General features: G+C 44.5%; 1 protein-coding gene across 1 annotated transcript in view; it reads left to right on the forward strand.

Moving 5' to 3' along the window:
* The window catches only part of IMPA2 (inositol monophosphatase 2), a 452,625-nt gene that overhangs the window by 243,616 nt on the left and 182,334 nt on the right, over positions 1-26,675 (forward strand). The window contains exons 4-5 of the mRNA XM_069652140.1: positions 1,334-1,379; positions 24,994-25,102. Of these exons, the coding sequence (XP_069508241.1) occupies positions 1,334-1,379; positions 24,994-25,102 (155 nt within the window). The remainder of the gene's footprint in view (positions 1-1,333; positions 1,380-24,993; positions 25,103-26,675) is intronic.

Below are 26,675 nucleotides of genomic sequence, written 5' to 3' on the forward strand. Positions count from 1 at the left end.
ATCTTAGCTTCATTTTGTAAAAATCTTTTGTGGATTAAACAAATAAAAAAAATATATATATTTCTCAGGGAAATTCTTCAACACATTTAGCGTATAGCAAGTGGAGGAAATGCACTCACTGAATATGAACTCAGGAAAAGACAAACATAGTAGCGACATCGTTCCGTTGGTCAGCAGGGGACACACAGAAAGGATTATCCTCTCCTCCTTCCTCAAGCAAATTCTTTATTTTGCTTGGTCACTCACCTATTGACCCAGGGACTGGGGGCATCCCAGATTCAACTGCTTGATATAATGTAACCTTAACAACACATTTATCAGAGAAAAGGGTCTTATTCTCATCCCTTTTCTCTTTTGATGACCTTGTGCTCGACTAAGCAGCAACTGCTATGCCACACTAATAAAGCAGCAGTGGCGTCTGTACAATAAACAAAGTGCCGCCATGTCTTTAGTACAAGAAAAGGCACACTTTTCCTTGCTTTCCTGTGTGTACTAGGATTAGCAATAACGAAATTGAATGTAAGGGGTGGGACACGAGTTGGGCAAATGGAAGTTGAAGGGAGAGGGTGGGGCTGTGACGCAGTAGACTAAACAGAGGCACGTTCCACCTCACCAAGCACATGCTTAAACAGGATCCCTGTAGAAAGAAACCACAGAGATAAATCTCTTTAGCCAGACCGAAAAAGATGATTTCTACAAAACTGTGAAATCACATTTTAACTAGGATCTGTAAAACACACCCCTACTCCTGCACTGATAACAATATGTTTGTACAATACGTGTGTGTGTTTGTACACGTGTATGTTTACAGGGGCCGTTATATAGAGAGTGTGCCTCGTCGTGGGCTCTGCAGTCACAGGGTGAGAAGGTATCTCTGGGAGCTCCTGAGCCAAAGAGGGAGACGCCCACCCGATGGGCGCGTTTGGGCCAGGGTGAGAGCCTCTTCCCAGGGCTGCTGTTGGAGGGTATGTTCTGTTCCCAGAGATCCTCTTTCACTGGGTGAGTAGGCCTCGCCAGAACCTTTGGAAGCCCTCCTCATTGAGCAGCAACTCGGGGGTTTATTTTCCAAGGTGCTTGAACACGCATAGCCAGGCAGTTAGCGAATATAGCTTTAAATCAAGGGATGTATGTATGGGCTTAGACAATATATTTGAATTGCATATTAGGTTGTGGAAGTCTAAAGTCTTTGAGTAATTATAATAATGCATCAGATAAAACAGATACTTAGGATGCCCCTCTTCCTCCCTCTACCCCTCACTTTCAAAATATCCATAGTGCGTGATCTCAAGTAATAATGCAAAGTGGTTAAACGTTTTTTCTCGTTTCTTCCCAGGTTCCCACTTGTGGCAGTTAGCATCGGATTCGCGTTTAAACAAGAGGTAAATCCAATTATTCTTCGAGCAGGTAACATGGATCCGTCCAGGCATTCATTTAAACTGTAGTAGGGGACGAAACAAACCATATACTATAATGTACGTATCCATAATTGAATTTCATGAACATTAATTACAAATCTGCATCCCCCACTTCTTATTTGACTGCATGTTCCTCTCCCGTTCCCCCTCTTTCTTATTTCTTCCCCGAGTGCTCTCCTCCTTGTCCAGCTCTTGCTAGTACTAAGAGGCAATTTAGTTTGCGGTGTGTACTTTACCAATGGATAAAACATAAATACAATCTAACCAAGATTCACAAACTGTGGACAAGATTATGTAGTTCATTTAAAAAAACAGACAATGGTTGATAACTGCAGTCTTGCAGGGTAAATAATTGGAAGGAATATTACTGAAGCAGACAACCTCCTTGCATCTGCTGTATTACAGTGTCCTGCTCTTGCCCTATAAGAATTATAACTCCCTCAATTGAAGCTCATTCCAACTAAAACCTCCCAGCCCCCACAACCCAACCTCCACCCTACTTCAAACCTCTGTGTCATTGCAGCTTCACTAAGCTACGCCCCCTCTTTCAACCGTTATAAACATTAGTATCCTCACACAATACAATTCTACTAATCTCTCCACCGTTTTAAATGCCGGATTTATTTATTTATTTATTGTGCATTTGTAAGGCGCTTTTTCGACATCTTACCATTGTAGAAAATACAGAAGGTTCCAATGATGCCACAACATATAAGGTATGACGGCCTCCTGTTAAATGATCTTGCAGTCTCTTGAAGACTTTTGCACATCACATTATTCCGAACATGTTAGACAATCCTCAAAAACTCTTAAACATCACAGATTACTCAAATGAGCCACCAAGTACTTCGTTTGCAAGCCAATAAGTCTCTGAGCACACAGTTCCTTTAGGAAGATGTTTTCACCCAAATGCAGCTTCCCCTTATCAACCACACAGACTAGAATTTAGGGGTCCCAGTGATGACACTCACCCGCCAGGTGAACTGTAGAGGGGCAGCCGTATACAAAGGGCATACATCCTGAGCCTAGGCACCTGGAAAATGGAAAGTCTCGAGGTGTCTCCGCCTAGTCTTTTAATGGCAGTATCATGAACAATGCCAACTTCACATTTATGCAAAGCAATAGCATACATGTTCAGTATATGTATACACTCAAAGATAATGCCAACAATGAACAATCAAGACTATACACGTAATATACATCCCAATAAGCATCTTTATGAAGGCAAAAACAAAAGAAGGTAGGGAGCTATTAATCAATTTAACTGAACCCGTTAATTTAGGAGTGGTGTGCTGCCAACAACCTCTGCCTTAATGCCAGTAAAACAGAGATCCTCCTCATCGGCCTCCTGCACCTTCCTTTCCCGTCACTCTCTGGCCTGCCTCCCTTGGCCCTCTTCCTGCTCCCACCTGTGAGGCTAAGAACCTCGGGGTCATCTTTGACGCCAAGCTGTTCTTTGCTCCACACATCTCTGACGTCTCAAAAAAGTCAAACTACCAACTGCACTTCCTCAGAGGTATTCTTCCTTTCCTCTCCTTCCCCTAAAAGCTCACTGTCTCTAGAGCTCTGGTTCTCTCTAGGCTGGACTACTGCAACAGCCTCTTTCTAAATCTGCCTGCTACTACCCTCCGCCCTCTGCAGCTCATCCAGAACAGGACTGCAAGACTTGTCCTTGGCCTCAAGCCCAGGGACCGTATCTCTCCAGCCCTGAAATATCTTCATTGGCTCCCATTATGCTGCAAGGATTAAGTATGTGGCGTTATAAACACATGGAACCCTTCGTATCAACCAGGCAAAGACGAAGACAATGGTCTGTGCTCCACGTGAACGTTCTGCTCGCTTAGCAACCACATTTTATTTGAATGATCACTTACTGGAGTTCGTGGACTCTTTTTTAATTATCTGGGTTTGGCCTTTTCCCACAAACTAAAATGGTCATGCCAGACTGCGAGGAGCGTCATGACGGGCCCACACCAATGTGGCCTATTGCTAGTATGGTTTCCTATTTGAGGAGGGAGGCAATTTCGATACCCCTAAAAATGTATTCAATGCAAGTGGTCCCAGCGATGTCCTATGGAGCCGAGCTGTGGGTATGGGCTGACTGTGCGTCTATTCAAGTGTCTCAGAATAAATTCTTTAAAAGACTATTGGGCCTGGCCATTAATGCTCCTTCTGTATCAGTTGCTTCTGAAATAGGCATAGTCCAGATTAAATACATCATTAGGCTTATGCCCCTGCTGTACTGGCTGAGGATTTGGAACTCAGAGGCTCTTGCACTGTATAGGGAAGGACTGGAAGAGTTCCTTTCCTCGGCTGGAGGTAGATCGCTGCCATGGTTCATCCATGTGCGAACTATGCTTGATAACATTGGATTTGCTGATCTATGGTCAACCCTGCAAAACTTGGCTCTGCTTATAAAAGCTGTGTCAAGTGTTCCTTTAGTCATTGTGCATGGGCCTAAGATGATTGACCTTTGCCTCATGACTAAGCGGCCGGCTAAATATCTGTCGATTTAAAAGATCTGGGGCTTGAATGGGAAATAAAAGAGCACATTTTCGAAATTTAGACTTGCCATTTTGCTGTTTGTGTGCTACACTTGTAAATGGTGGGAGAACTTGTCGTCTGTCTGTCCCTGCTGCCCTGCTCCAGTGGAGGACGAGATGCATTTCTTCCGTTATTTTCCTGCCTATGCAAGGGAAAGAACCCATTGGCTGAAACAAATCTGCTTGCGCCTAGATGTAAAATCCTCTTCTGCTGCACTTGAATCATTGAAATGCAGTACTTTATTAGCTGAGATTGAAGCTACTGTAGCTTTTTTTAAATTATGCATTTAGGAAACGGTTTTGTTTGCCCTAACGTTTTTAATCTATATATGATGTTTTGTATCTGTTTTATGTCTTTGTTGTGTGTGATCTTTTATGGTGTGATGTCGCCATAATAAAGTTTTTACTTACTCACTATCCGATTTTTCAATTTGACGAGACAATAACATCATATATTAGTGCCCGTCGGGGGATTGGCGGGAGTGGCAGCCTGCCAGCGAATGAGGAGGCTGACAACAGGGGAATTACCACATGGTAATCCCGCCCCCTCTCCGAGCCTCCTCACAGTTTGAGGCTGCCATCTTCCCCCAGCCGGGGATTCAGGTAAGTGCTCCCTTCCCCTCACCTCTTCACAGATGTCCCTTCCCTACCCCCCTTTCATTCACTTACCTGCTTTTTTGCTCCTAATCGGGAGCAAACGCGCTGGAAACACTTCTGTTTCCAGCACGTCCGCTCCCATCTGAGACAGGCCGCCATGGAAAGGAAGAAGGGACATAGTCCCTTCCCTCTTTTCCATGGAGGTCATTTTTTTTTTGTTTAAATTATTTTCAATGGCCGAAATGGAAAGGGAAAACGGACTTCGTTTCCCCTTACCTGTGGGCATTTTTTTTCTTCCTTTCCGAATTCGGGAAGGAAGAAAACAAGCTTTTAGTCCAATGGGTCAGGGATGTGGGCATTACCAAGTCAGGTAATGCCCTACCCCTCCTGCCCGGGGATTATTGATTAAATAAAACAGAATGATTAAATACAGAGTTGAATTCTTTGGAGACTGGAAGAGATTGCAGTATGGTGTATTTTTTCTTGACAAGAGAAACAATGTCCTTTATGTTTATGAGCGAAAATCCCTGTTGCTTACAAAGAAAAAGGTCTTATAATTCTTTGGAGGTAGGAGGAGATTACAGGGGTTTCATGAGCAGATAGTAGCTGCTGGGTGTCAGGAATTTCTGGCCAGGAGTTACACAAATGACTGATCAGCTTTTAAAGCAACATCCTATGAATGTGCTTTCTTAAAGAATTAGGTTAAAAAGTGATCAGCAAAATAAAATATAAGAAGCACAGAAATAGAATGTGTATCGAAATATAACACTTAAAGCTGCACATCAGAAGTCACTGTCATGTTCTTGAAAGTTGGTATAGCCTGCTTTTATTTCCGGTCTGTGTCACTTACTGGACTATGCGCTCACCCTCTTTCTGTTATATGTTTCTCTGCGCTTGACTCTATTGCTGAGGACATCGGTTTCGTTGCTTTGTTTATTTCTCTTTAATTTTCCCTGTCTGGGACCAGACTCTCTTGCTCTGCTGCTACCTCTTACTTGGCCGTTCCCTAGATATCTGCCATGGCATTCATTATTCTGTTTTAGCATATCTGTCGCTATCTCTTCATTGTCATGACATTCTCTCTGCTGCTGACAATTGTGTCCTACCAACTCATTCTCACTCTCCGCTGTTGCTGTGTCTCTCCTTGGATGAAGAGACAGGGTAGTGTTAAAGGGAAGAATGTTTGCCTTTTTGGATAAGGCAAATGCAACAATGAAATATGATGGGCCTTGGATGATCACAAATACTTGAGCACAGTTCTAAGCATTTTAGTACAAAATTACTCCCAACAAGAATTAGGAAACTGCTGACACACTGGAACTTGTTTCCACACACACAGCTCAACTGAAATGTGTGGTCAGTGGTGCAAGAAGAGGAGGACTGCCACAGGAAGGAGTTCTATTATGGTTATTGCCTCATCAAAAAAGGAACTTGAACGTGAAAATGCATCTTTTACCCTGTTCAACTAACTAGGGGCAAAGATATAAGGATTACATAAAGACACATGCCATGTCTTGATAGAGTGTGGCGAACATCACATAATTACTTTGAGGCAGGATGGGATCATATTCAGTGTCTGTAAATCAGTGTGCCACCTTTTTTGTGATAAGAAAAAAGAATTCGTTGTTGTGGTGAAAACATCTAGAATTCTTTGAAGGCAAGACGACATTATAGTCATTGGTTGTAAGTCAATGGTGAGAGAAAAGTATGCAGTGCTTGCAAATAGAGTCAGACAGCCAGAGGGCTTTTTACATCAACCACAGCAGGTGATGTGGGCACCGAGAAGGACAGGAGTAGGAATAATATATTGAAGGCATCAATGTTGCATTCAGCAGTACCTGCTGCACAAGAGAGTGTAGTGCATGCTCAGGTATTGCGGCCCAAGGATGAAGCAATCCAGTCCACTGTCCCTGGGGCAGAGGGGTTAGAGGTGCAGATTGCATGTACTAAAGAGTCGGGAAAAATAACGTACAGTGTAGAGAAATATGAAAAGCCAGGAGACAAAACACACATTGTAGAAGACCAGGATATAGGAGTCTCCTGTTCCCAGCACCACCTACATCCATTGAGTCTGAGAATAATCATGATGATGAGCCAGATACAAAATATGACCCAGTCCGGGCAACTGCAGCCTATAATTCTGGAAACTACAGATCCCACCGAGGAAGGACATGCCACAGAAATGGGGGGGGGGACAAAGTTACTCCTCCACCTGTCAACAGTGTCTCTCAAACACAACCTAAAAGAACCCGGAAGCGCAAAAAATCAAGTGGTTTCCAGCAACCAATGCTACCACTGCCACCTTCTCAGTCAGATAAGTATAGTATAGTATGCCAAGTCTTAGCCCACCAGGAACATGTAAAGTGTGATATTTGTTCAACTAGGGCAAAGGTCAACAACATTTCATCAAAAGAAAACTGTGATGCGATAAGCCTTAGACCAACTTGTGTTCAACATCTTTACAGTCGCATGTGATGTGTTGAGATATTTTTTCTTTTTGTGAAAACATGTTTTTTTAAGGTTTTTACTTCGGCCATAAAACACAGTAAGAAAGAAAAAGATATACTTTGAGCTTGAAGACATTTAAAAAAAAGTTTCACATTGGAATTAAGCCCATATTACAAATACAGTGTTATGAATCAAAGAAACCGTATCATACGAGGTATGTTCCTCAAGGCCCATACTCCGTATCAAACGCCCTCTCTGCCCGTTCCCTAGTCCTCATGCCTCATTGGGTCAATGGAGATCAATTTCAGTAATCTAAAGTGTGTGAGATCCATTGTGTAGTATGTTCGGGGATGGTGGCGGATCATGCCATTCCAGAAGTGTATGTCTTGGGATGGGCGAGTGAGCATCGGGTAAGAGTGCCCTGGGTCTTTGTGCGTGACTGTTTGGTTTATCTGGGAGTTAAGTGTGATGCTTAGCCCAAGCTCCTATGTTCTCTGTAACACTCCAGCAATGAAAGCCATTCCATTTCAATGTATCGGTGTGATTCTATTAAGGTCACGGTTAGGCTTTCTATTTGGTATAGGTCATATGAGTTTGCTAACCATTGCAGGCAAGTTGGGAGGTAACTTCTCTTCCAGAAAAGCGTGATACACACTCTAGCTTCCACACAAAAAATGTCTTTGCATGTGCGGTAGTAGTGAATAGACATCTCCTTCTTGTTCAATGTTAAAGAACAACAGTATGATATGATATTTTATTTGTATCGTGCTCGTACACAAGTGTTTCAGAGCGCGACTAGGCAAGGGAGGGGAACAGGAGAGAACATAGCACAACACAACAACGATCTTACTAGGCCCAGTGACATTGAGAACGCGCAAGTGCATAGGAAAGGGAAAAGGGAAAAGTGCATGGAAGGGGGAGATTGGAAAGTGCGGACAGAGGAGTTCAGATAAATAATAATAAATAAAAATAAATAGAAAATGGAGGCAATAAACAGTGGTAGTGCAGCCAGCAAGTGGCAAGTGCTGCGTTTAAGGCAGCAGACTGGGTAAGTCTGATAAGTGCCGAAAAAGAAGAAAAATGGGAGGTGGGGGGCTGTATGGGTACAACAGTAGTTGGAGACGTTTTCTATTTATGTTATCTATGTCCTTAATCCAGGCTAGAAACTCTTTCCAGTAATGCTTTATTCAGGGAAATTCCCACCACATGTGCCAATATGTGAATGTCATATTGTAATTTCTCCAACACAACGGACTGACATTGGGGTATAGATTGGGAAGCCTGTAAGGGTTTAGTTGGCATCTGATTAGTAGTCTGCAATTGTGCATCTTATACTGCATTGCTATGGAAGAGGACCAGGCCGCTGTATAGATTATGGGCCAGATGGCTGCTTCATGAGGAAGTTGAAGGTCTTTCACCTACTGCTTTTATGTGTTTGGTATGTTAATGTGCCCCTGATCAGGAGGGCGTTATATAGGGCTGAGAGGAGGCCTTTTGGGTTAGCTTGTGGGTTGAGACCTTGTTCAGATTTGGTCAACGGGTGTGGCAGATTGTTTATCCAGCGGTGGTCCAGTAGGACTCCTTTCAGCTGGGGGTACATCAGGGGCAGAATGGTGGGTATACTAAGGGTGTTTTCTAGTTCTGATTTGTGTACAAAGTGTCTTCCTTCCAAACTTGACCTGCCCTGATCAGCCCTGCTTCATAGAGTTTTTGAAATCTCAAGTGGCCCATTATTATGGGAGGGGCCCATATGCAACTAAGGGGTGATGGCCATAATGTAACTCCCTTCAATTCTTTCGATCTTTTCCACAAATGCCAGAGAACCGAGAGCACTGGGTGAATTTGCCTTCTTTTGGGTAAGTGTCTATCGGGGACCCAGCGCCATTCCCCCAGTGAGACGGGTGCAAAAAGAGGATTCTCCATAGTAACCCATTGTTTATGTCTATTCTCTCTTAGCTGATCTACTAGGACTTGAAGTTGAGCGGCTCTGTAATATTCATAGAAAATCTGGGTATCCCACCCCCCCTTTTCCTTAGGTAGGATCAGAGTGTTCTAAGTGATACAGGGTCTCTTTTACGCCCATAAAAAGGTTAAGAGGGTACTTCTTAGCTCATTATGAAAGGAGGACAACACTATTGATTGGAGAGCTTGAAATAGGAATAATAATTGTGGTAAAATGTTATTTTTATTGTGCTGGGCTGTGCTGCCCACGGTAGCATAATTTCTGACCAGTTCTGAAGGTCCTTTTTAATTCTGTCCCATAGATGCCATAAATGTTGTTGAGATTTGCCAGAATGTGGACATCTAGCAATGGCAAAGCTACAGTCTTACAGATGTTATTTTTAAATCCAGACAGTTTTCCGTACTCCCCGATGACCGTAAGGAGAGCAGGGGTTGAAGTATTTGGGTATGTTATGTACGCCAGTATATTATCGGCATATAAAGCCAGTCTATACTCCATTGCACCTATATAGAAGCCCTATATTTGTTCTTTAGAACGTATGGATGTTGCTAATGGTTACAATGTTAATGCAAAAATTAATGGGGACAAGGGGTAACCCTGACGGGTTCCCCGGGACTCTCGGAAATTCCAGCAAGGCTACCCCGTTGTTAGGCAGAAACCTGTGCAGTTCCCTTAGGGACCACTGCAAAAGATTTAAGACTACAGGTGTTTGGCAGTAAACCCACTTGGTAGCAGTCTGTACCACAAAGATTCACTTGGTAGCTGTGGCTGAGCAGTCAGACTTCCCTCAAGAAGAGTTAGGCAGTATATAGAGTATACACAATAGGTACAGAGATACAGTAGCACAAGCAAACACTGACCAGAGTTTTGGTGTAAAAGTATAAAATTATTTATTTAAAGACACACTTGTAAATTACACCAGCAACAAAGAGGTAAGTAAATTCAGCACACAGTCACTATTATATATATAAAACCCTAATTACTTACTAGACAAGTCTTAATGAGAAACACCACTTATTTTCAGACAGAGGTGAGCGCTTAACATAAGATGGCACTCTAATAAGTTATTAAAAAGGGAGGGAAAAAGACAGAGTTATGGAAGCACGCACATTTCAATACTTTTAAAAGAACCACAGTAAGGCAGGATAGGCAGAGTTCTACTCGAGAGCAAGGAAGTCAATTGCCAGGCCCACTCTTGGAGAGAGCAAGCAGAAGGGGTCCAGGTTCACACAGTGGGGTTATGCCCAAAGAGTCTTGTAGATAGTTTGCCCACAAAGAATGAAATTAAAGTCAGGAAAAGGTAGCTAGGTTGTCCCAGGCCAGCCCAGGTTAGAAAGTCGAGGCTTTACTGTCACCCCGAACGATCTGTCGCAAGGGAAGCCAGGCAGGACACAGTATCTTAAGTGTGAAGGAAGCTCCAGCGGGGGCAGTTGTTCCTGGCAGCAGGTGCAAGTCGGTGTTTCGTCCAGAGGAAGAGGAGGTCTCGCCGTGGAGGAAAGATGAAGGTCGTTGCACTGCCAGGGAAGAAACCAGCCGCGGAGTTCTTCGGTTAAAAGGTACTACCCTTCTCTTCGCGGTAGTGGTAAGCCGTGGTATTCCGGTTGCCGGGGTGCTTCGCATGGGCAAAGCGGCCACGAGCTGCTCCAGGAAGGTGAAAAGAAGGCAAAACTGGTTATCACCACCAGTCAAAGGAAGAAGACTCTCCGGACTGGAGATCTCCTCTGTCGTCGGATAAAGTGGTGAGACGGTTCCGCAGGGCTCCACCGGTGGTGTCGTCGTTGCAGGTCGGCTCAGCTTCTCCCTCCTCTGATTCCTAGGTCCTGTGCCGACTTCTGAAGTTCCAGTCCCCAAAGCCCTGCTTTTATGCAGCAAACCCCCATTCATTCAGCCTAGCTGTCAATCAAACATGCTAAGTGGTGAACTGGCCGGCTCACCACTTGGGCCAATCACACAAGAGTGCGACTTGAGTTGCCAAGCAACTCAGTCCAGGGTGTCTAAACCCCCTCCCACACCCACTGTGGTACCCAGACAGAGTGGCACCACTTTTGGAGGCTTCTGTGGAGAAGCCCGCCAAAAAGTGGAACAAAGGGCTCGACTTGGGTTGGAGTCACAGAAGAGAACACAAACGCCATTTTAGAATCGAGTTCTGGCAAAAAATACCAACCGGTGAATTAATATTAAATAAATAAACCGGCAGTATGTTCGAGGCTATAGGAATTAAATAATTAAAGTTGGTAGCCTCGAACAATGGGAAAATCCCACACGGATATATTTGCGGTCGAATATAAAAAGTAGTATCCACTGCCACCAGCCAAAAGTCGATCAGGGGGGACGGAGACGTGCCCCCTCGAACAACAGACCCCGGGGCAATCGAATTGCGCCGACCAGTACGTCCACAATATGATGGTTTGTACTGGTTTCTGTTCATAATTTGGGACTAGCAAAGCCAATGGTGACTTTACATGCCCGGGGAGACAGTAGTCAGTCCCAGGGTATGGAGTCTATGTTGGAGGGTCGCAACGACACCCCCTGGCTTACGTCACGTAGGGTGCTGTGTAACCCACATCAAAAACACATGAGACCCTATGGAGTAAAAGACCCCATAGCCCATAAAACACATGGAAAGACAAAGGAACACCTCAAATCATGTCTAAGAGTGGGAGTAAAAGAGTCTCACTCTTAGCAGGAGAAAAAAATAAACCCCAAAAATCCAGCAAAGCTGCTGGGGGACTCACTAGGTTTGGGAAATTAGCCTTTACAGAGAATTCTCCCTAACACTCGCCCCCCCCCCAGACTAAGGGACAGGAGGATATAATCCACTCCTGGATGAACCTCATACCTCTAGTCGATGACATACATCCTAGAGAGTCCATCAGCATTTTGATGGTGACACCCTGACCTGTGCTCAATGGTGAAATCAAACCCTTGCAGGCAGATTGACCATCTCAATAGTTTTTGATGTTCTCCCTTCATTTGCATTAACCATCTCAAGGGTTGGTGGTCAGTCTGAATGACAAAAGTAGAACCATGCAAGTATGGCCTAAACTTCTTCAGTGCCCACACAATAGCAAAGCATTCTCTTTCGATTGTTGCCCACCTTGTCCCAGGATCCTTCAGTTTTCTACTGATGAAGCAAATGGGGTGCTCCCTACCTTTCTCATCCAGTTGGCTAAGGACTGCACCTATACCTACATTAGAAGCATCTGTCTGCACAATGAAAGTTTGGTGGTAGTCAGGAGCTCTCAATACTGGTGCTTGGCAAAGAGCTTTCTTCAGGTTTTCAAAGGCCTGATTGCATTCCTCATTCCATTTGACCTTCTTAGGGAATTTTGGAGAGGAGATCACATTCAGTGGAGAAGCTATGGTCCCATAGTTCTCAATGAAATTCCTGTAATACCCAGTGAGGCCTAGGAAGGCTCTCACCTGGGTTTGAGTAGTAGGTGTTGTCCAATTTTGCACAGCTTCAATCTTACTGAGCAAAGGTCTTATTTCTCCACCTCCTACCTCATGCCCAAGGTAGACCACCTTACTCTGACCAATTTGGCATTTACTTGCTTTTATGGTCAGATTGGCCTGTCCAAGAGCCTGCAAAACATACCCTAAGTTGTTCACATGTTCTTCCCAGGTTTGGCTGAATACTGCAATGTCATCCAAGTATGCCATGCAGAAGTCCTCCATCCCATTCAGAACCTGATTCACCATTCTTTGGAATGTAGCAGGTGCATTCTTCAATCCAAAAGGCATAACTTTAAATTGGTAAAAGCCAACTGGGGTAGAAAATGCAGTCTTCTCCTTGGCATGGTCTGTCAGGGCTATTTGCCAATAGCCTGACGTAAGGGCAAATGTGCTGAGGAACTTGGCTGAACCAAGTCTATCCACCAACTCATCTGTCCTTGGCAAAGGGTGGGCATCAGTCTTGGTGACTGCATTAAGAGCTCTATAGTCCACACAGAATCTCAATTCTTTGGATCCTGCCTTTGGTACTAACACAACTGGGCTAGACCATGGGCTAATAGAGGGCTCTATTACCCCGAGATCAAGCATCTTCTTGACCTCCCCTTTGATGTGGGTCCTTACATTTTCTGACATTCTATATCCTCTGCTTTTGACTGGCAGACAGTCACCAGTGAGTATATCATGCTGATCCCAAGGGGTCTAGCCTGGTGAAAGTGAGAACAGAGAGGCAAACTTATTTAACATGGCTTTGCACTCCTCTTGTTGCTCAGGTGTCAGATTTGAAGAGAGATTTACTCCTTCAATCTTTTCGTCCAAGGGTAAGCCTCTGAGGAGTTCAGGGAGAGCTTCACTCTCTTCTTCCTCTTCTGTTGAAGCTAGAAGCAAGGCTCCTACTTCAGGTCTGGAGACATACGCCTTTAGTCGGTTGGTGTGGAAGACTCTAGGAGCCTCCTTGGGATTGCCCAAGTCCACCAGATAGTTCACTTCTCCAAGTTTAACCACAACCTTGAAGGGTCCCATCCCTTTATCTTGCAAGGCCCTCTGCCTTGTGGGGATCATAACTAGAACTAGCTGGTCTTGAGTGAACTCAACCATGTTAGCCTTCTGGTCATGCCAATGCTTGACCAGAGCTTGTCCAGCGTTCAGGTTATCACTAGCTTCTGCCATCATTTGTGACATTCTCCTTTGGAGACCTATCACATAGTCAGTCACTCTGACTGGCTTGGGGGAAGGAGCACTCTCCAACCCCTCCTTGATCAGGGCCAATGGACCTCTGACCGGATGGCCATAGAGAAGTTCAAAGGGAGAATAACCTCCTCCCTCCTGAGGGACTTCTCTATAAGCAAATAGAAGGCATGGCAATAGAAGGTCCTACTTTCTTTGAAGGGGATCTTCTAAAGCACCTATCATGCTCTTCATGGTTCTGTTGAACCTTTCTACCAACCCATTTGTCTGAGGGTGGTAGGCGGTAGAGTATTTGTAAGTAACTCCACAGGTTTTCCACATGGCTTTCATGTAGTGGGACATAAAATGTGACCTCTGTCAGAGATTACTTCCTTAGGAAACCCAACCCTAGTAAAAATACCAAGGAGGGCCTTAGCCACAGCCTGAGCTGTAACAGTCCTCATAGGAATTGCCTCAAGGTACCTAGTATCATGGTCTACTACAACAAGGATAAACCTGTTGCCTGAGGAGGTTGGGGCATCAAGGGGACCAACAATGTCAATCCCTACCCTCTCAAATGGGACTCCCACAACTGGGAGAGGCACTAAAGGTGCCACATTCTTGGACCCAACCTTACCAGAAGTCTGGCAGGTATGGCAGCTCTTGCAAAACGTATCTACCTCAGCCCCCATCTTTGGCCAATAAAGGTAGAGTGAGAGCCTTTCCTTGGTCTTCTTGAAACTCAAGTGACCAGCCAAAGGAATCTCATGGGCCAGTTGCAAGAACTGTTGTCTGTTTTCTTGAGGTACTACAAGCCGCTTGTAGTCTCCAGGTGCAGACTCAGTTGGTTCACTGTAGAAGATGACATCTTCCCAGTGCAACCTATACTTCCCAGGCTCTTGCCCATCAGCCTGAGAAGCTGCCTGTTGGTGAAGACCTTCCAGAGTTGGACATTCTCTCTGCCCCTTACTGAAGTATGCCCTGTTGGGTCCACCTTCTGCCAGTAAAGACTGCAGCTCAGGATGGTCAACAGGATCCAGATCTCCAATGAGTTCTTGGCCTTCCACTAGCTCCTCTTCAGAGTCTAGTTCCACCATACAGGGTTGTACCTCCCTCTCAGCCTCAGCTGGAGGTGGAGTTACAGGTGTAACTTTGGACAACCTAGGGGAAGTCCTTGTTGGAAGCACTGGAGTGCTTGCTGTTGGCTGTTTCTTGGAAGTCTTGGGTTTCCCCTTTGCTTATTTTTTTTCAGTAATAGCAAGTTGTAACTCCAGTGGAGTAGGAGTGATATCTTTCTTCATCATCTCCTTGGGAGTACCTCTCATGGTTCTCTCCCTTGCAGGTCTGGTGAGCTCCTGTAACCTTTTACTAGGAGGTCTGGGGGTATGTGACACTACTCCAAGAGTTTTCAGGTCATTTCCCAACAGAACCCATCCTGGTACCTCACTTTGTATGCTGACAGGTATCTTCACAGTCATGTCATTATACTGGATGAGAACTGGTAATTGGGGAAGCATCTGCACAGGCCCTCCAGCTAACTTGGTGAGGCGTTTGGGTGCCTTAGCAACATCCTCAGCCTGAAAAAAAGATTTATCCACCACAGTTATGCTGGCCCCAGTGTCCCTAATGGCAGGAGTCTCCTGACCATTCACCTGGACACTGTCCTTATAATACTCTTTAGTATTATCTGGGATAGAGTTATAGACATCTAAATTCTGTTGTTCCCACAGGCCCAGAGACACTAAAGAAACACTGGCTGAGACTCCAATGGGTTCGTCAGCCAGCAGCAGAAAGTTTCCACTTGCCATTTGTACTTCCTCCTCTGGAGAGAAGGCTAAGGAGACAAGCTGGACCCCTGAAGGTTTACCCTTACATCTGGGATCTCCTTTCACATGGTCAGGCGAGCCACAAACAAAGCATTTACCAAATGCTTTCTGGAATGGTGGCTTGCTCTGACCTCCTTCTGGTTTACCACCAGAGGGCACACTACTCTGATTTGGTGTCCCTTGTGGTTTACCCTTATTGTTCTGTTTGGGGCCCTCTTTGGGATTGGAATTATTAGAATTCTCTTTGGAGTCCTTTTTTGGCTGTTTTCCCTCATCCTTTTTCTGAGTTACCCCAGAGTCCTTGTGAGTAGCCCTTTTGGCAACCCACAAGTCAGCATCCTTAGCTAGTTTCCTGGAATCTAATTCTTTTGAATCAGCCAAGTGCTGTCTGAGCTCAGGAGAGTAGGCATCATAAATTGACTCCAACATCACAAGATTCTTCATTCCCTCATAAGTGTTCACTTTGTAACCCTTAATCCATCCCTCTAAGTTCTTCAAACTTTCACTCACCTAGGTAGCCCAAGGGGTACCATCATGCTTTTGAGGGTCCTAAACCTCTTAAGGTACTGGGAAGGGGTCTTCCCAAATCTAGCTATCAAAGCTAGTTTCACACATTCATAATCCTTCTTATCCTCCTCCCCAACTCCATTACCACATCAGTTGCAACAGGGGGAGCATAGAGAACAACCAGGAAAGTAACTCATTTCCTGTAATGTTCTGGAGTCCATGATTATATTCAAACAAACTCAACCAATCCAACACATCCAACTTAGGCTCATACATACCCACCAACTCCTTAGGCATCCGGGGTCTTTTGGGACTGGAACTCCTAGAGGATTCGGAGAGAGAAGCACTTTCCACAGACAATCTTTTCAATTCTAGCTCATGGTTGAGCTCCATTTTTCTGAACCTTAGTTCTTGGTGCCGTTGTTCTGTTTGAGCATTAATTCTTTTGAATTCTAATTCAAGCTTCATTTTTTCTAGTTCCATATATTGAGGATAAAGTGTGGGACATGATAAGGGTCCAGTAGGTACAGCTGGCAGGGCAGGTAGAGGCCCAGGGGAGACAACTCTAACATCTTCCCCCTCCTCTTCTGCTTCTGACTCAAAGTTATCAATACTAAAATTCATATCAATATCATTGCTGTTATCTACAGTTGCTGGAGTGGTAGGTTCCTCTGAACCACCATCCAGACTTTGGTTTGCTAACAACCTTTCTATTAGCTCCATTTTCTTGCCTTTAGTCAGGAGATTCTTATGCTTACAGAGAACTCTTAAACAATCGGCAGTTTTTGTATCAAGGGACTCTTGACTATAACTTTCCATAGTTGACATGTTTTAGAAAATACTTCTTTTTAGTGCTAAGCTTTGTGGTTAATTGCACTAAGGTATCTATAAGCACACTAAAATGTATACTCAATACAAATCCCACCTCTGTACACCAGAGTTAGGCAGAAACCTGTGCAGTTCCCTTAGGGACCACTGCAAAAGATTTAAGACTGCAGGCGTTTGGCAGTAAACCCACTTGGTAGCAGTCTGTACCACACAGATTCACTTGGTAGGTTTGGCTGAGCAGTCAGACTTCCCTCAAGAAGAGTTAGGCAGTATATAGAGTGTACACAATAGGTACAGAGATACAGTAGCACAAGCAAACACTGACCAGAGCTTTGGGGTAAAAGTAAATAATTATTTATTTAAAGACACACTTGTAAATTACACTAGCAACAAAGAGGTAAGTAAATTCAGCACAAAGTCACTATTATATATATACAACCCTAATTACTTATTAGACAAGTCTTAATGAGAAACACCACTTATTTTCAGACAGAGGTGAGCGCTTAACATAAGATGGCACTCTAATAAGTTATTAAAAAGGGAGGAAAAAGGCAGAGTTATGGAAGCACGCAAATTTCAATACTTTTAAAAGAACCACAGTAAGGCAGGATAGGCAGAGTTCTACTGTAGAGCAAGGAAGTCAATTGCCAGGCCCACTCTTGGAGAGAGCAAGCAGAAGAGGTCCAGGTTCACACAGTGGGGTTATGCCCAAAGAGTTTTGTAGATAGTTCACACACTAAGAATGAAATTAAAGTCAAGAAAAGTTAGCTAGGTTGTCCCAGGCCAGCCCAAGTTAGAAAGTCGAGGCTTTACTGTCACCCCGAACGATCTGTCGCAAGGGAAGCCAGGCGGGACACAGTACCTTCAGTGTGAAGGAAGAACCAGCGGGGGCAGTTGTTCCTGGCAGCGTGTGCAAGTCGGTGTTTCGTCCAGAGGAAGAGGAGGTCTCGCCGTGGAGGAAAGATGAAGGTCGTTGCACTGCCAGGGAAGAAACCAGCCGCGGAGTTCTTCGTTTAAAAGGTACTACCCTTCTCTTCGCAGTAGTGGTAAGCCGTGGTATTCCGGTTGCCGGGGTGCTTGGCACGGGCAAGGCGGCCACGAGCTGCTTCAGGAAGGTGAAAAGAAGGCAAAACTGGTTATCCCCACCAGTCAAAGGAAGAAGACTCTCCGGACTGGAGATCTCCTCTGTCGTCGGAAAAAGTGGTGAGACGGTTCGGCAGGGCTCCACCGGTGGTGTCATCGTTGCAGGTCGGCTCAGCTTCTCCCTCCTCAGATTCTTAGGTCCTGTGGCGACTTCTGAAGTTCCAGTCCCCAAAGCCATGCTTTTACGCTGCAAACCCCCATTCATTCAGCCTAGCTGTCAATCAAACATGCTAAGTGGTGAGCTGGCCGGCTCACCACTTGGGCCAATCACACAAGAGTGCGACTTGAGTTGCCAAGGCAACTCAGTCCAGGGTGCCTAAACCCCCTCGCACACCCCCTGTCGTACCCAGACAGAGTGGCACCACTTTTGGAGGCTTCTGTTGAGAAGCCCGCCAAAAAGTGGAACAAAGGGCTCGACTTGGGTTGGAGTCACAGAAGAGAACACAAACGCCATTTTAGAATCGAGTTCTGGCAAAAAATACCAACCGGTGAATTAATATTAAATAAATAAACCGGCGGTATGTTCGAGGCTATAGGAATTAAATAATTAAAGTTGGTAGCCTCGAACAATGGGAAAATCCCACACGGATATATTCGCGGTCGAATATAAAAAGTAGTATCCACTGCTACCAGCCAAAACTTGATCAGGGGGGACGGAGATGTGCCCCCTCGAACAACACACCCCGGGACAATCAAATTGCCCCGACCAGGACCTCCACAATATGATGGTTTGTACTGGTTTCTGTGCATAATTTGGGACTAGCAAAGCCAATGGTGACTTTACATGCCCGGGGAGACAGTAGTCAGTCCCAGGGTATGGAGTCTATGTTGGGGGGTCGCTACGACACCCCCTGGGTTACGGCACGGAGGGTGCTCTGTAACCCACATAAAAAACACATGAGACCCTATGGAGTAAAAGAACCCATAGCCCATAAAACACATGGAAAGAAAAAGGAACACCTCAAATCATGTCTAAGAGTGGGAGTAAAAGAGTCTCACTCTTAGCTGGAGAAAAAAATAAACCCCAAATATCCAGCAAAGCTGCTGGGGGACTCACTAGGTTTGGGAAATTAGCCTTTACAGAGAATTCTCACTAACACCCGTTGACTACTACCTTGGCTCTGTTGTTTGGCTATAGCGCCATGGCTCCAGCGAGCAATCTAGGGCCCAGTCCCATTTTTATGTAGTACCATTTCTAGGAAATGCCATTCAACCCTATAAAAGGCTTTCTCTGCATAGATAGATATTAAGACTGGGTCTTTTGTATCTCCATGAATCCTCGCTATTAGGTTAAGTGTCTTGCAGATGTTGTCCATCCCCTGTGTGTCTCTAATGAAGCCCACTTGGTTATTATGTACAAGGCTAGGGAGCACTGAGTTCAGTCTTTTGGCCAGAACACTGGTGTAGATTCTAGCATTGACAATAATCAGCGAAATGGGCCTATCAGTTTTGCCCCTTCCTTCCTTCGGGAGAACTATGATGCCTGTGTGAATTATTCTGGAGCCTTTCCGGCTTCTAATATGCTATTGTAAAGCTTTATCAAGAATGGGACCAACAGAGGGCCGTGTCTTTTATAAAAAGCAGGGTTATACCCATCCTGCCCTGGAGCCGAGCCCGCTTTTAATTTTGATATGGCTTTAAAGACTTTTTTGTCACTTATAGGGGGCTCTAGCGATGTTGTATCCGCTAACGTGACTGTTGGGAGGGAGAGCATATCAAGGACGTCTCGTGTGTCTTTCTCAGTGCTATCCTGTTCTGCTGTGTAAAGTCGTAAATACAATTTCCTGAAATGTAGCGCTTTTTCCTCAGGTTATTGTGAAAGTAGTACCCTTCTCATCTTTGATTTTATACACCGACCGTTTTGCTTTTTGACCCGTAAGGCAAGCTGCTAGTTTAGTGTGGGCTTTGTCGTTTTTTTCATAGTATTTTTGCTTAACATAGTGTAGCTGAGCTATTACTTTCCCCTTCCAGAGGTCCCAGAGTTCTTTTAGTAGATTTCTAATCACTCCTCAGAGCCATCCTCCTGTCCGATCAGAGCCCCTTCTTGGTCTTTGATCAGTCGTTACAGTTTAGTCTTGTGTAGTGTCCTCTCTCTTTTTTTAGCTGAGCCCTCTGTGATCTGGAGGCCATGAAAGTTGGCTTTTGCTGTTTCCCAGATTATGTGAAGGGGAGTGTCACCAGTATCATTGCGTTGGAAGAAATCTTTGACTTCTTCTGGGAAATTTTCCCTGAAGACCAAATATCTGAATAAAGGGTCGTTACATATCCACTGTTTATCGAGTGGCACACAGTGTCCGATATCTAGTGTCAATCTGCACATGTTGTGATCTGACCATCCTACAACTTGTATGTCTTTGCGAATCATTATGTATTCCTGGGCAGCGTCAAGGAGTAAATAATCGATTCTTGTAGAAGTTTTGTGCGGTTAAAGGATACTTGGCAGTGCTTTCAATCTTCAAGCGCACATTGGAAGAAGCCCATGAACACACGTCAGCGTGCTTTGTGTGTTTTGCCTCTGAAATCATATCTTCAGACCTTTGGACTCCAAAAAACAACCGTAGTCCATGGGACTTTTCTTACATACAAGTGGTCACCATAGAACAGAAAGATTCCACTGAGATTCTGCTATCACCTTGTCTATCCAGGATTCAAACACCCAGGTTATAGAATATGCCAAAGTGAACTGGTCATGGACCTTTGTGTGCTACTATTACAGTATTCGACTATTCTGTAGTGACACAAGCCTTGGACTTCTTTTTAGACTATCCACATGGCGCCTGGGGAGGGGCATACTGTCACGGCCATGCCACTTGAACACCAAGTGGCAACCATTGTGGACTAATTCAAACTCGAAATTCATCATCATAATCTGACCCGGACAATATCTATTCATATTTCTTTCTTTACTTTTGCTTTGCAAGACTCTGGTACTTTCCTATTTGATTTCACAAACTCCATACCCCATAATGCACCTTTTGACAGTTCTCACTACCTGGCTATTCCTATACAGCAGTTTTAGAACTACAATCCCCAGAAGCCCTAGAGAACAGTGCTGCTTTTACTTTCCTAGGTCCAGAGATGGAGGAGGCAGATTAAGTTCAGGTGTGGTGTTACTAACAAGCCTGCTGCAGCACAAGGTGTGTCACTATTAAGCAGCTGCCCGCAGGAGCACAGGCTCTTACATTGATTTTGCTGCCAGACCCTCATTCTTCTTTGATCTTTGGATTTCTGCTTTGTCCTGTTGCTGCTATATCCAGAACCTGTTCCTATTACAGTGCCCTTTGCACGCTGCCCTGTAGCCCTGCAACTCTGCGTACACTCCTATGCCTTCTGCCTTCATGCCTGTGCTTCCTGTCCTATAACTCTGCTTCCCTGCTTCCAGTCATCTGTTCCTTGTCTGCAGCCATTTGCTCTTTACCACCAATTCTCCTATTCCCTGCCTGCAATTCCTTGCTCTGTGCCCGTAGTCCGTGTTACTGGGTTTTAGCATCCTAGATTCCAGTAATGAGTTTCCATGTCATCTGTCTGCAGTCCTGTCCTTGGTATTCTAGTCTAGAGTTACAGTTCCTTGCATTCCTTGATACAAGATTGCAGTTCAGTCCTTGTTATCCTAGTCCAGAGTTTCGTTCCTGGGTTTTCTTGATCCAGGTTTATAGGTAAGTCCGCTGTTCCTTAATTGCAGTCCTTAGTTTCCAGTCGGAAGTTCCAGTCTCCTGTACCCTTGCAATTCGATCCTTGTTTTCTTGCTTATTCTCTTTCTTCCCACTCTCTGTCCTAAACCTTGTGCACATTGACTTTGTTCTTTCCCTGGATATTTCTGTTACTGTTCTTGTCCTCACTTGTGCTTGTGTAATTCCTTTGATCAGAGTTTGGCTGCAGGGTTTCCCAGCAGGCAATCACTGCCCCTTTCCTTTGTCGCGTCTCATTCTTGTTCATTATGCCATATTTGTAAACAGTTTGCTGCTTCATGTTTCAGGGTGCAGTCACTGTTACGCTCTTGTAGGACCTGTATGGGCTTCAGTCTTGTGATCACTTGTGTCTGTCTTTACTGTTGCCACCATGAGTTCCTTACAATTTCCACAAACTTTTGCAGGGCCACAGGTCTTCAGGGACTCCGGATTCATTTCCGGTGTCTCTTGCCAGCTATGACAGAGTACGTTTTCAGGAAATCACGTACTTCGGAACGGGCAAAGTCCTATTCCACAACTACTCCAGCTGCTACTACACCTCGTGTCAATTGGGTCAACACCTCGCTTGTACTTGTGCTGAGAGCTCCACTAACATGTAGCTCACCTACATTCGCATCTTTGTTCGTAAGATATGCTCTAGTAATAAGCCCCATTGCTCATTCTAAACAACCTAATCGATCGCTGAGAGATTGGCCCTTGCATAAAGTCCATGCTGTAAGGGCTGTATTCATTCCATTGCATACCCTCTCCAACACTTCCCTCTTACTCCTTATTATTTTTGCTGGTCCAGATGCACAGCAGCTTCTCGCGAACAATTTGGAAATTGAGTGGTAACCCGGAAAGCAGAAAAATTGATAAAAAAATAATAGTTCCCAAAGATGTGTTCATAATGACATATCTATACCCCCACCTATCTATCTCACTAGCCATATCTTACCATAGAGACTAATAGACTACCCTAAAGACCTTCCTAAATTCAGAGATTTCAAAAGCCTGGAATACGGTTTGCAGTGCATGATGTATTCAATCAATCAATCAATCACCTTTATTCAACGAAACGTCAATAGATCTACAATTTAAAACAAAAAATATATACAACAATATCTAAATAAAAACAAACCACAAACATATCATATATATTTAAAATATCCTTCCACCATTACATACAAAACCCAATATATTAGAAAAGTTAGAACCTTATGCAAGCAAGAAATGACTTTGGCACCGTTGAACAATCAGCCAAGGTTGACATTCGGCATGGGATTAATTTTAGCATTTCCGCCCTCTTCCGCCAGCATTACCTATTCTCTACACCACCAATGTGTTAATAGATTATCTAAGGTTCATTGGAACATACCCTATTTTTCACTGTAACATCCGTGGGATTATGAGAACAAAAGTCATCAGAAAAGAAAATATTTCCCTATACTGGTTCAGTGCTACACCAACCTCCATGTCTCGTTCATTGATGAACCCATTGTGACACTCTACTGCATCTGTTGACTGGGGATGGTGTGGGCAGTGGAGGTTATCTTAAAGTTTGAGGGCAGCGCATAGCTCTCTCATAACCTGATTGATAAAGAGTGTGCCTCTGTCGCTATTCATACCGAGCGGTAACCCAAACCTTGGTGCACAGTCTCTGATCAAAGCTTTCACTACATAAATAGTGTCTGGTACACCTCAACCCAACCAGACAAGGTATCCAGGACCACAAGGACATATTGTAGGTTATTTCAATGGGGCAATTGGATGAAGTCTAGTTGAATGTTGACAAGTGGACCATAAGGTGGTGGATGGGCTCCTGGCACAGTAGGAATTATTCTGCAGACAAAGGGCACACCATCTGCAATCTTCTTGTGCTATAGCAGTACACTCTGGCGCAAACAAATACTTGTTCAATGTAGAAATGATCCTTCCTCTGTCTATATGTTCTTGTCCATGATGCATTCTAACCAAATATGACAGTAGTGTTTCTGGAGCTACTAAACATCTCAGAGACTCTCTCCACTGTGGGCACTCATGTAAGCAGCATCCCTTACATGTCCAAAAGTATTTCTCTATGGAGGCAGCAACTACCTGTATCAGCGCCAGCTCCTCGAGAGTTTAAATTGGGGCGGCTTGATCGAGACCACTGGAGGGCGTGGGCAACATGGCTACCTGAATGCCCTGCTGTATTGAAGGAGTTCAGCAGACACCCCAGGCCTGCACAATGCTCATAGGGGATGTCACCAGGTTTTGGATTATGGAGAGGCTGCGCTAGAAGCGTACGATGGTGGAAGAAGACTGGGGAGCAGTTGCCAGAGCCCCAAGCCGGTAGGTCCTTGAAGGCCCAGTCAGCGGCGGAGCTTAATTGCATAGTGAATGCAGGTACCAAATGCTGCATGAAATTATCTGCACTCTGGGGGACATCATATATTCTGCGGCCTGTAGTTCTGTGGGGACACCTGTACTGGGGTAGATTGCATTCTGAGACACATAGGCCATTATGTGTGCTGAACGAGAAAGAATGTATTCTGGGCCATGTAGCCCTTCGGGAACGGTTGCACAGGGCAAAGTGATAGGGGGCAAGTGTGGAAATGTATAGTAAGCGGGAAAGAGTGCATTCTGGCACATGTAGTTCTGACCAAGGCTCAGTTCCGATGATGCAGATTGCAATCTCAGGCATGTAGTCCTGTGGTACCTATGTACTAATTGGGGAGCATGAATTCGGGCATGTGGTTCTGGTACCTGTGCATGTTATGGCAAAATGTGGCCACGTTACAGAGGACCTGAGCATGTGAGCCTGTACCTAACATACAAAGCTGTATTTTCACATGTATTGCACCTTGGCATATGTTGGCTATACCTGGCACATACAGATGTATTTGGGCATAGACTGGCTAACTGCGGGTTATGATATTTAGGGTCACTTGCACAATTAATACTGCACCTTCCATATAATGGCAGTACCCATGTGTGTATCCACCTACCCCCCCTGGGCAGATGATTTTTATAAATTACCATATAAGGTTCCAGGTTTCACCAAATAAAAGGAGACGTATTAGCTTTATGAATTAATGTTCTGCATACATCCTTCCTGTGACTTTCCACCATTTCCCAACACCTTTAAACTATGGCGTGGAATATTCAGAAACCTTCAGAAGGTTACTTGCACATTGCATGACTGGCTTTAATGCTCAAACTATTTTGTTCTGCATGCTTCTAGACCACTATCTTCTCTACAGTATTTTTTATTGTTAGTTTTTTAAGAAGGTTCTGTATTGGTCTGTGCAGCACATTGTGTAAAAGCATTTTGTATTGACTTGTTGCTTTTCCACCGTTTATGTGTGTCATGACGGTATGTCTGTCATGACGGTTCAAAAACATGTAAATGTCTTTTTCTTCTCTTTCCCCTATCTTGCGTGCCTCTTCCAGCTTGAATTTGGCGTAATTTACCACTGTACTGAAGAAAGATTGTATACTGGCCGGAAAGGTCATGGGTCGTTCTGTAATGGACAGAGGCTGCAAGTATCCAAAGAGACAGGTTAGTTATGTATGTGGTTCGCTTTTCCACAGCTTTCCTTTTCTGCTCCACCCTCGTTTTCCACAACTGTCCCATGGTCAACATCTGCCCCTTTCTCTCTATTTGCCCTTTCTTGCAAATTGCCTGTTTCTCTCCAGTCTGCCCTTTCTCCCCAGCTCCTCCTTTCTTCTTAGCTTTACCTTATTTCACAGTTACCCTTCATAGCCGGGGGATGGTTTCAACTCACTTAAGTGTAGGCGTGCACAGCAATGCACTTTTTATTACCCTTTCTTTCACTTTTAAATACTTGACCTACCTCTTACCTGTCTCCGACCCCTGCATTACCTGCATTCTGGATCACCATGGTGCACCTCTGTGGGAAGTGGATATGGAATGAAAAGGTAAAGGTTAAGATTCTCCAATTCCCTTGGGAAGAAACTCTGGTTTGTAATGACTTTTAACACACAAAAGGAAAGGCCGACAACAAAATATGGTGTACTGTTTGTTTAGTTGGTAGATGAACTATTTCTTTTCTTCAAGGACACCAGCAGTTTTTGAAAGTTTTGTTACAAAACGTGTGAATCACAGGACACTAATTACACTATTACCATACCTCTGCCAATCAGCTCATTCAATCAATCTCTTTCGCTCTTGTGATGGCACTATCACCTCATGAGCTGATTCATATCTGCCCAGGAGGGATTATAACATTGGAGTACCCTCTGTAATTATTCTACTAAACACTGCAGTTCCCCCCTAATATTCAAAATTTATTTTGCCAGTTTTTGTAAGTCACTCGGAGTCTGTGGTACATATACAGTAACAAACCAGGCATCCTGTTGTTCCCCCTTCTCACGCCTCATTACCTGCCTGCACTTGCCTCCAAGACCTGTGATTATGTACTGTATATGGTTCTTCCCTCGTCACCGATGGAGCATAAGAGGGAGGGGAGTATAAGAGGGAGGGGAATCAACTAACAGATGTCCCCCAATCCAGGTTGCACAGGGGCAGATGGTTGACCCAGCTCTGTTAACTGTAGTTGAGCCCGGTCCGGCTCAGGCATGTTGGGGCTATCTTGCCCTTTTCCTGGCTCTCATGCGAATGCAAAATTGAACAATATCTTCTGCTGACTCATTATACTGTGTCTCCTGTTCTTCCTGCCATCTTCTCCTCTTTTCCTTTCCCTTCCACTATCTGAGGGCACAAATGCATACTCTTATCTTTTGTTCTGTACCTGTCGTTTAGCACCTTCAGCCCATTAACCTTACAGTCATTACATCATGCCGTTGCATTCTCTAACCATGTTGCGAATTCACCGCACTGTTTGTGAGTCACTTTGCCTTTCTGTTCAGTCAATGCCTATATGAGTGCTCTTAATTCGTCCAAGTTAAATGTCCCTTCAATTGGAAACTGGGGGTGTCTGTCGGATCAAATAACAGCAAGAGTCCAAAAAGTCACATGTAGCTCTATTAAAATGGGTAAACATATAATGGGTGGGAGCCCCAATTGGGTGTTCCACCACCTGTTTTGACTGTTCCTTGCCCATCTTGTTCCCTGGTTTTAGCCACTTGCTCAGTATTCCAATTGCTCTGTT

The sequence above is a fragment of the Ambystoma mexicanum genome, chromosome 3p (genome assembly GCF_040938575.1).
Source record: "Ambystoma mexicanum isolate Mex_15411 chromosome 3p, UKY_AmexF1_1, whole genome shotgun sequence".
Taxonomy (NCBI): Eukaryota; Metazoa; Chordata; class Amphibia; order Caudata; family Ambystomatidae; genus Ambystoma; species Ambystoma mexicanum.